This window comes from Chrysoperla carnea, chromosome 2 (assembly GCF_905475395.1).
Source record: "Chrysoperla carnea chromosome 2, inChrCarn1.1, whole genome shotgun sequence".
NCBI lineage: Eukaryota > Metazoa > Arthropoda > Insecta > Neuroptera > Chrysopidae > Chrysoperla > Chrysoperla carnea.
The window spans coordinates 33,124,315-33,135,745 of record NC_058338.1 but is presented as its reverse complement, the minus strand read 5'-3'; the positions used below and the strand labels follow the sequence as shown (position 1 = coordinate 33,135,745).

The 11,431-nt window shown below is 28.7% G+C and overlaps 2 protein-coding genes across 2 annotated transcripts; one reads left to right on the top strand and one right to left on the bottom strand.

The window, feature by feature from the left end:
• Nucleotides 1-945: 945 nt before the first annotated feature.
• Nucleotides 946-4,482, top strand: LOC123293445 (coiled-coil-helix-coiled-coil-helix domain-containing protein 10, mitochondrial). The gene is made up of 4 exons (XM_044874273.1): nucleotides 946-1,164; nucleotides 2,376-2,532; nucleotides 2,593-2,830; nucleotides 4,320-4,482. The coding sequence occupies exons 1-4, from the start codon at nucleotides 1,118-1,120 to the stop codon at nucleotides 4,328-4,330; spliced, it is 453 nt and encodes a 150-aa protein (XP_044730208.1). The 5' UTR covers nucleotides 946-1,117; the 3' UTR covers nucleotides 4,331-4,482.
• Nucleotides 4,391-11,143, bottom strand: LOC123292639. The gene is made up of 8 exons (XM_044873352.1): nucleotides 11,045-11,143; nucleotides 10,646-10,989; nucleotides 10,213-10,351; nucleotides 9,936-10,152; nucleotides 6,557-9,367; nucleotides 5,930-6,271; nucleotides 5,140-5,335; nucleotides 4,391-4,401 (listed from the first exon to the last, which is right to left on the bottom strand). The coding sequence occupies exons 1-8, from the start codon at nucleotides 11,086-11,088 to the stop codon at nucleotides 4,391-4,393; spliced, it is 4,104 nt and encodes a 1,367-aa protein (XP_044729287.1). The 5' UTR covers nucleotides 11,089-11,143.
• Nucleotides 11,144-11,431: the final 288 nt, after the last annotated feature.

The following is an 11,431-nucleotide window of genomic DNA, read 5'->3' as shown; positions in this document are numbered from 1 at the left end:
TTCTATGTACAGTGTCTTTCCAAAAAGAAGTAACCTTCATAAATTATTTTATAATATGAAGGCTTGTTCAAAAAAACAAATGGCCGTCGGTTTTTCGGGGGTGGGGGTCCCCATTGGGATGCCCTGAAAAGTAAGCGTATATTTTTCTGTAGTTAGTAAGACTCAAGAGAATCGGGTGAACTCAAGGGCCAAAAGCCATTTTTACTAAAAGTGATTTAAGTAAACATTTACCAATAACGCTTTCAAGTTCGTTATCGAGCGAGAACATCGTATGAAATAATTAATGTGATTCGTGAATTGGCAAAATTGGTCAATGGTTTTTTTAGATAGAAGAAAAATAACTAACAAGACAAAATAGTTATCTTTGAAAAACAAATAACTTTTGTTGGAAACTTTTTTAATAACTTCCGATATTATTGTTACTTCTCGTGTTTTATTTTTTATAATCGATCGCCCCTATAATTACTTATGACGATATTGACGATTTATTGACCAATTATTATATAAATAAAATAACTAAGTAAATATTATGACTCGTAAAAAAGAAAAACAAATCAGGTGATTTGTTTTTAAATGTATAAAACTGAATGATTCATGAAAGTATGATAAACATGATGCAATTTTTTAGGTACAATATGTAATTAATAAACATTGATTTCAATTTTCATGGAAAACAAAAGTAAAATTAAAATATATTTCGTATTTGGCAATAATTCAATATATTAATTGAGCTAACGATTGATAAAAACAAACGACAATTAAAAATATATAAATAAATAAATTTTTTATAGTTGGCTAAATTGGGTAATGACGTCGGTATTGCATGACGCGACTGCTATAAAAATACACAACGAATATTGTATCTATCTTTTTTAATACTATGGTAACATCAATAAGCCTATCGCATTTTATTTAATCAATATTATGTATTATAAGAAATACTTCTAGAAAAATCGTCAGTCTAAATTTCAAATAACTTTTATGAGCTACCATTATTGATATTTAACAATTCGAAGTGAACAGTTCGAAGTGCAATAATTTTTTTCTATCCCAACAAAACAGTTCTTTCTATATTTGTGCGTTTATTAAGTGTGAAATTAATAGTAAAATAAACAAAATGCCACGACGAGGAAGATCAGCAAGTCCACCACCTGCACCTAGGAGGTTAGAATTTATGCTTCATTCATATATTTTTCATCCATTATCCATTATGTGTTATATAACTCAATTAACAATGAAATATTAAAAACCCTCTTTACATTTCATTGTATGTGTCAATTTTAGAATTTCAATTTCTAAATAATAGATTAAGAACATGAATTTCCAAAAAAAAAAAAAAAAATGTTCCATGTGAAATTTCCTATTATGAACTGAAGTCATTTTGTCTCCTCATTCCTTTAATTGAGATTTAAGTAAAGTTTGATCCCCCGCATGGAATGTTTGCAACATTAGTACCTATTAGATATTTGTCTTAAAATCGAAAATCACAATTCTCAATACGTGATTTGCACTTATCTTTTTCACTATGCGGAAAGTAGTAATTAAATATGCGTTTTATTTGCTAAGTAAAACAGAATTCTAAACGAAAAAATTTCCCTTCCCCCAACACAAACACTCTTTTTACCTTAACGCTTTTCTAAACAAGCTAGGAGAGTATGATCGAAAATTTCCCTAAAACTACGATTTCGCCGAAGTCACATTGGCAATAATATAAGAGTAAGAAATTTTAGAGGCCAACCTTGGGAACTTCAAAGTGTTTTCGAGCCTAGTAGTATAATTTAATTGATTCGAATTTATAATTTTGCTAAATATGAGTTATTTTAAAGCAGAATTAAAAGATCGAGGCAGTAAAATTAAATTGTGTGCTTTAAAAAAACCTTGTTTTTTTTCAAGGGTGGCCTCAAAAATAATCCGGATAGAAATGTTTTTTTTTAAGCTTAACCATATGTTAACATTTGTGTAAAGTAAATTTGCAATTAAAACTTATACACGCGTAGCCGCTTATTTTACTTTATCCTAGAAACGACTGTTTACTTCTCAAGTAAAGGCCCCTTAAATTATAATTGAAAAAATAAACACTGTCGTGATTCAAACTCTCAGCCTGTCAGTTCCATACAATCCAACGTCTGATCATTTTTATCAGAAGCACAAGTCTGTCGTGTCTTGATAAAAGGGTGTAGGTATATATAAAATATAATAAAAATCTTATGGACACCCTATTATCAAAATACGACAGAAGTGTAAGAGGAATAAGATAAATTTTCTTCATTGTAAGTCGTTTATGTTGCTTGATTGAGAAAATTATATTATAATTTAGAGAAATTACAAAAAAATCTCCAGTTCATCGTTTTTATAAAATTTTATTCATTTTACAGGTCATATGCATCAGCTCCAAGGCCAGCAGCTCATCCACCAGCACCAGTATCTCCACCACCTTCAGCTGTAGGCCCAGTAGCAGCACAGCCTCAACAACCATCCATGTTTCAACAAATGGCTGCAACAGCTGGTGGTGTAGCCGTTGGTTCAGCAATTGTAAGATTTAATTTTTTGAAATTTAGATTATAGCTAATAAAACAAAATTTTTATTCTTAGGGACACACAGTTGGTCATGCAGTAACTGGCTTATTCAGTGGCGGTGGTAGCGAGGCTCAACCAGCTCAACAAGCTGCAGCACCCGCACAACAATATGCTAGTGAACCATCAACCAAACCTGCAGGAGGACCATGTTCATTTGAAATTGAACAATTCATAAGATGTGCACAAGGGCAATCTGATTTAACATTATGCGAAGGATTTAATGAAGCTTTAAGACAGTGTAAAGTTCAACATGGTAAGTAATTTTTAGAGTTAAAAAAAATTATTTTATTCCTTTAAAATCGTCTTATATAGAAATAGTTCGAAAACCGCATGATTATTTTAAACTTGGAAAAATGCCAATCAAGACAATTGAAAAATGAAATACTTTTACTCTTTATATGAATTTCATAATTAAATAGTAATAAGTCTGGGCGGTACAAAGAAATTTTTTGTCTGAGCCAGCGAACACATAAGCGATTAAACAACACACATTGCATTATTATAATCTTATTATGATTAATTTCGTAATCTGCGGTTTAGAAATATTATATTTAAAAAATAGACCAGATCAAAGAGTTTATAACTAAATAGCATTATTAAGAATTTACCTTAGTTTTTACCGTCGTTCAAAGTTTAAAAACAAAACATACATTACAATAATTCAACGGGCAATCAGCTTGGAAGTCAGAAATAACTGCACACGAGCGATCAATCAATAATAACGTATTGAAAACTGTTTTCTATTCATGGGAATTTTTCTAACAATATGTTAATTATATTTTTCAAAGTTTCAAATTTTCACCTTCAACGCCATTGAAATAGATGCCCGTTATTTCGAATAGACATGTGTCCGTGATAGTTTTATTATTTGAAACAATAATAATAAAAACATTACTTGGAACGTACTTTAAAATTTAACGCTCCTATTATCTTAGAGCCAATATGTGCTCTTATTGAGTGAGGGGTTATATCTGACAAATCTTGAAAATATGAATCGTCCGGGAGGTAGCGTTGCATTTTAGGTAGTGTTTTTACTCCGATCGACTGTCATCTTTCTCAATAGATATCGAATGACCAATAACTACGAAAGAGGTGAATATTACCACGTAAGTGGTAAAAAAATTAATAATACGCCGGCTGAAACTTTAATCATAAAATAGTTGCCATCATACTGAGCTGAAAATAAAATCGCCCGCTGCATCGTATGCGTCAGAGCATGGATTGATTCTTAAAGAATATTGCAAGTCAAGGTTAAATTTACGGCTTCTGCGAGGTGTCTAATGCTTAATAGGTTTCTTGACTACTATAATTTTATTTTAGTAGTCTAAACTCTTCTCTTTATTCAACTGTCGATGTCAACATGAGTCGACCTTTGTATTTTCAACGCTACTTCCCAGATTAGAAAAACGTTCAGTTTATCTATCTTATCGATTTGATCAGACTCAAAGACAAATAAGAAAATTTTTCGAAAAATTATAAAACCGATAGTTAGTGTTATAATAATCAATAAAAGTCATAAAGTTTCCTGACATTAATTCGATTACCACCTATTATATGTTTACATTTTGCTGGCTCAAAATTCGGCAAATTGACTTAAAATACGTTTTGGATTAAAGACTCAGTCGTTTAACTTTAAGTCATAAGTATTGACCTAATTGCCTTACTTTGAGCTGTATTTATCCTAACAATCACATTTTCTTTTAAAAAATAGATACTAAATTAAATTTTTTTTTATTTTTCAGGTATGAATTAAAGAAAAGACTAAGGTGATTGATATTGATTGATATGGAAAATGAAGATAGAATGACTGTTGTTAATAAAAATCTGTAGTAAAATGTTATATATTGTTACAAGTCAAACATTCTCGAGCATAATTATAAATATAATAGAAAAATAGTTAAAATTCAATGTAATATCTTAAAATAAAAACAAGAAAACCTCAATAAGTTATTGTTTATAATTTTAATAAAAAAATATACCAGTTATAAGTAAAACTTTTTTATCTTTTTCAACAATTCCCAAAAATTTTTGCATAATTTAGCCTGTGATTTTTAGTGAATCTGAAGTACACTAACTAATTTATCACTAAAGAAAGAATAATCGAAATCGATTGGCGTGATATTGAGTTATTCGTCCTCTTGTCGTGCATATTTAATGCAAATTTAAGACTTTTATGGTTTTCTCATGGATGCCGTCGTCAGAATTAGACCAAAATGAAATGGGGCCACACGGGATGCATCAGCTTTCGAATAGATAAAGAAAATCGGTTCACCCAGTCAAAAGTTCTGAGGTAACAAAAAAAAAAGATTACAGTCGAATTGAGAACCTCTTTTTTTTGGTTTGAAGTCGGTTAAAAATTGCACGTTGTTACATAAAGATTCGCCACTCTTGATATATTAGTATTAATTCAAAAACCAAATACTTAGCGTTAAAAAAAATAGAAAAAAAACAAGTTGTTAAGTTCAATAAAATATCAGTTTATAATAAAAAATGTTTATTCATTTAATTCTTTTTCAATAATTCCACAAAATTTTTGCATTGCTAATTTCTGTATTTGAATACTATTATTTAAATCTTCTAATAAACTTTTAAATTCCGTAATCTCTTCTTTTTGCTTACTTAAATGAATTTCTCGATCATAATCATACGCTGTTATTTCTGATAATTTTTCATCAATATCAAAATCATCCTCTTCATCAACAGTGCTAGTTACTTCAAATGCTTGCTCTTCACATGCTAACAATGATTCTTTATTTTTCTTATCAAGCATATCAGTTAATTGTTCAATTTTATTGTGAATAACATCAGAATCCAGCCACCAAGCGGTTGAATTATAATATTTTAAATCATTTTTATTATAAATAACAACTTTTTGATAATTCGTATTTACGTTTAGTATACAATCAATTTTGTAGCTAATAAAAATTTGTAACATATCAATCCAAGGAAAATTCTCGATACGAATTTCAAAATTATTGATCGTATCATGTTCAATAAAATCTAATGTAAAACTTAAAACTTTTAAAAATATCACATCTACATTCTTACTATCAACAACTTTTCCACAATAATTATGTAAAATATCCTCAAATTCCGACATATTTTTGGGTGGCCATTGATTTATGTTCATTTGTGGTAAATATAACATTTTAAAATAAGTTTCAATACTATTTATAAATTTTTGATCATTCCAATATTTTGGAAAATATTCATATGTACATGGATAATTAAATGTTGACGGTAAATATTCATGTAATTCATTTGGAAAATTTGGATAATTAAAATTTGTATCATTTAATACAAAATTTGTTAAAAATATTACAGCTTGATTATATAAATTTATAACAGTTACATAATCATTAAATGATAATTGTAGTGCAATATTTGTTTTAGAACTATCTTTTAAACGTTGCGCAAATTCATTACCGATTGTATTATGTAAGAAGTTTGATAATTGATCCATAAGTAATGGAGGTTCTTGTTCAATATTATTAGCTAAATAACATAGACCCATTTCAATAGAATTTATAAACTCTTGCAAAGAATAATTATCATCAATATAAATCTGATAATTTTTTAATTCGTTTTTCATGATTAATTGTTCTAATTCTAAAATTTCGATAATCTTATTTTTACTTTGTGAATTTAAACCATTTCGTAAAATAATTACAATACTTTGTTGTTTTAGAATAGTCTTCAAACGTTTGTTCATTTTTTGTAACATCGTATAATCATTAATGCCAAATATTACGATATCAAATTTTTCATTCTTATCATTTAAAAAATCACCAATTACGCTTTGAATACAAATATTGAGTACATCCGAATTATTTGGTTTTATTGAATCGACGATTAATAAATCGTTCCGTTTATTAAGATTAAATGTATTTTCTAAAGCTTTCAGAAATTTATTTGTATGAAAATCACTTTCATTTTCATCTGGTAAATTTAATATAATTTTCCAATGGAATGTATTTACAAGTGTATTTTCAAACTTTTGTACGGATTCCTTTAAATGCTGAAATATTTTTCGACTGAAATTTATTTGAACAATTGGTTCATCTTTTTTCTTGAATTTATTTTGATTTTTGTATTTATATTGTTTCATATTCGCTAAAGTTAAATTTTGATTAGCTGTATATAATTCATTTGCTTCATCGATATATGAACGTTTCGCAACCCAAACTGGTGAATCTTCAACAGCTTTACGTTTTTTACGTATATTTGATACTCTATTACGCCATTTTTTAACGATATATTGAATTTTCCATAATTTTATATTGTTGCCAATTTGTTTTAATCGTTGTTGTGTTTCATGTATTTCAATTGCATTTATTAATTCATCTAAAAGTGATTCAACAATTTGTTCACGTTCTTTTTGTTCCCGTTTTAATTGCATTTGTTGTAGTAATTTTTCTCGTAATTCCTTTTCAGCTTTTGCTCTTTCAAGTTCAATTTTACGTTTTCGTTCCTCTTCTTCAGCTTTTTTTATTGCTTCTAATTGCATTCGTTTCAGTTTCTCTTCTTCAGCTTTTTTACGTTTCACTTCTTCCTCTGCAGCTTTTTTTAATGCTTCACGTTTTTTCTCTTCTTCAATTTTTCGTTTTTCTTCATATTCTAAATCGACTTGACTAGGTGGATATGAAAAAAGTGGTTTATTTTCAAAAGTATTTGATTTAATTCCAGAAAAATTTTTATTTTTGCTATATGGTTGAAACTTTATTGACTTTGCTTCAGTTTTCATATCAAATTCATAAATATCACTAGTTCGTTTCAAACTTATTGCTGCCCTGTCAACGCAATCTTTTGAGACATTCAATTCATTTCGATTATCTAAAACTCCAAACATAGGACTTGTTTCCGCTGGCTTAAAAGAAACATCACTCGGTTTCGTAAATGTAATATTGGATTCATTTTCAGGTTTAAGTGGTGTAAATATATTTGGAGTTGAGATTTCAATTGGTTTTTTAAAAATGAAATTACTTGAATCAACAGTTTTATTCTCAAATATACTTCCAGTTTTTTTAACTTCATTCTGAAAAATATTTGTAGTACTTTCAGGGGGTTTCTCAAAGAAATTAATTTTATTTTCAACTGGTTTTTCAAATAAACTAATTTTGTTTTCAGTTGGTTTATTAAATATACTGGTTGAAGTTTGAACATCTTTGTTAAAAATATTAGATTGATTAGGTTTTTCAAAAATATTTCTTGAAGTTTTAACTTCTGAAGATTTTACGAAGATATTACTGCTTAATGTTTTAGGTTCAGCAGGTTTTTTAAATATATTACTTGAAGATTTAACTTCCAAAGGTTTCTTAAAAATATTACTTGAATCTGTGGCAACTTCAATAGGTTTTTCAAAAATACTACCACTTGATGTTTTCGTTTCATTTGGTTTCTCAAATATACTACTGCTTGAAGTTCGAACTTCAGTAGGCTTTTCAAAAATACTTGAAGTTTTCATTTCAACAGGTTTTTCAAAAATGCTACCACTTGAAAGTTTAGTTTCAGCTTGTTTCTCAAAAATACTACTAGAAGTTTTAACTTCCGTAGGTTTTTTAAAAATACTTGAAGTTTTTATATCAACAGGTTTTTCAAATATGTTTGTTGACGGTTTATTAAATACATTAGCTGATTCTGAAGATTTCTCGAATATATTCGTTGATTTTTTTCCAAAAACATTATCCGATGACGTTGTCGTATCAATAGTTTTTTTCTGATTTATCCACTGTTCTTGAATTTCACTTTTTTTAAAATAGCCTCTCTCGTCAAAACTGTTATGAGGAGTATGATTACAAAATTCTTGCATGGACACAATTTGCCCACCACAAACAATTTCACCAACAGAATTTTGTCGTTTCGATTCGACTATATTTACAGCACGTTCTAATTCAAATGAATTGGAAGTGGTAAACGAGCTCCGATCAAGAATCACATGTGTACCCATTTCGTTTAAATTTAATCCATGATAATCGATAAATGTTATTAAGGCTGTACGATTTTCAAATGCTAATAAATATTCTAATTCTCCCAAAGGTATCTGTGTTAGCGTAGCTCTCGGTGAATGTGTACGAATCATACGATTTAGCGTTCTCGAACGAACCTCGTTAAAATATCGAAGTAAAATACATGCATTTAAATATGTGGTTTGTCGTACCAGTTTAAAAAAACTAACAAAATTATTATTATCTAAGGCTAAAAAAATTTTTATTGCAAAATTTACTTCCGCCGATTTTTGTATTTCTCGCCGTAATTGTTTCACTTCCCACATAAAGTTACCATCGTGTAAATTTAATAAAATTATGTAACCACGAAATTCGGCTTCATTCGGACAATAAATATTTTGTAATGCTAAATCGTGGTACATATATTTTAAGGTTTGTAAACATTTTGTTAAATTTTCTGTATTAATTTTTGGATCAAAAACAGATACATCTTCGGATACTAAACGTGCAGCACAATGTATATGAAATCTTGCACATTGTTCAACTAATTCTACTGAACCACGACAGCATAATTGTTGTTGCGTGATATCTTTACGTATACTTCGTGTTCGATCCCATACAAAGTGATACCAATCTGCGATGTTTATATCAGATGCATCACATAAATCGATTATGTTACGTAATAAATAATTCATTGTGTATTGTAATACTGTAACCGGGCGTAGTTCGTGTGGTAATGGCATTTCTTGATCGGCTGAACTTCTTGAATATTGTTTTATTGCAGTTTTATGATTGATTTTGTAATCACCATGTTCGTCGTTATCGCATTGTTCGTACTGAGAAACCTATTAGAGCAAAAATATTGATCAATAAATATTAAAAATAAATAATAAAGACTTTTAGCACATATGTCTTAGTGCTAAGTGCTTATGTAACTACACTTTATCCTATAGAATTTAATGAATTTCCCCCAATTTACTTTGGGAGAGCTAGTTCAGTGTAGACAGCTGGGTATAATATACACATAGATAAGTATTTATATGTATATTATAATCAGATGTCTGTGAATATATCTGTCAAAATTATTTGTGTTATTTCGTATAGTGATACCCATATTACGTCATCAAATTGGATGCCTGCGTTTTTGATAGTTTAAAAAAGGTTTAAAATTTAATTTAAGTTTTTGGCAAGAAAGCGTGTGTATTTTCCGAAATAAATTTTTGGTGGCTTTTTATTAGCAAAATCAACATTTTGAAGTACTTTTTCAAAAATAGTGGAATACCCTATTACAAAAATCATACTTTTACTCATGGCGGTAGTTTTGTTCTACGCGTTAACGACCAAAATACACTATTTTTAACATTTTAATAGGATTTAAAAAAAATAAATAATACAAATTTGTTAACTAGTTACCTGATGTTGTGATTCCCTTAGATATCTCTCCTTTTCTGGGCACATATCAGGACATGTTCCAATGACTTTTTCAGCATCTCCAATATCAGTTTGACGTGACGAATGTAATCGAATTAATTTATCTCTTGCATCTAAAATTTTATATTTATCTTCTGCAGTATGCGCTACTTGCTTTATTATTCCAATTAAACGCTCTAATTCAACTGGATCTATGGGTCTAAAACAAAATTGGTTACTGAGGTTTTTCAAACGTAAATTAATATTTTTCTATCCTTACTTCTTTTTTATTTCCATTTTCACTGATTTTTTAACTGTTTTTCTGATTATAGGTTTTTTTACTTTTGTATCAACAGTTTTCGGTTTCACAATTTTTGGTTTGATAAGTTTTTCTTTTTTAGGTTTTTCTTTCATTTTTTCTAAAAATTAATATTATTTAAATTAAAATAAATACATACAAAATTTTAAGCTTAATAACAAGGATATTACAAAACTGGGACTCTGTAATCATAATCGTCAAAAACAAGGTGATCGTAATTATACACAATTCAATCCAACTAGCATGACTTAAACTGAACAGATTGCCGATGGTTTGTTAATATCTTAATGCTTATGTTCACGATCACAGTCCTTCAAATAGTTTCAAGGATCGTGGAAACAAGCTTGTGAATATTATACTTAAAGAATTTGTCAAAATAAAATTATAATCAAACCTTTTGCTGTTGGTGGTGATGGTGATCTAAATACATGTTGATGTGGTACAATCTCAGATAAAGCATCCAATTCCGCTTTTAGCTCTGGGTCTTCTGGCCAGTCTGGATCTTTTGATTCGGATAATTTTTTTACTTTCTTATAAAAGTATGGTCTTATTGTAAAATAATTTTGGTCATAACAGCCTCCATTGTCAATAGCATCAAAAACAGCGTCTTCACAATCGTAATCAACAATACAACCTTTACTTTTTAATCGAAATGTTATTTTCACAATACGACCAAATTGATTAAAATAGTTAAGAGCATTTGTTTTTTGTAACAACGCTTCAGGTACTTCAGTGCAGCTAAAATGAAATATGTATAAATTAAATGCAACAAAAAGGTTGCATTATTATTTACCTAATTGCATAGCGCTTCTTTTTTTCTTTCAGTTTTTCTGCCATTCTGGAAATGTTTACTTTTAAATATATTTGACTTTTAAAACTTGGTTAAACTTTTAAGTTCTCAAATAAATATAAGAAGTATCTCTATTTGATTTATGCACTGCGGGAAATCAGGAATAATTACGAAAATTCACAACATAAAGGCTTGTTCATATCCAAATCCAAAACCCAAACTTTACTCCAATATATTACCATCAGCATCATTAACTGGTATAAAATAAATGTAAGTGAATATGTTTATTTATTTATTTATTCTTTTCATCGGTTTTTAGCCCATTGCTCTGGTGTACATAGCATATAACCAAATACATAATATCAAAAATCATAAAACATTAGAAAATAT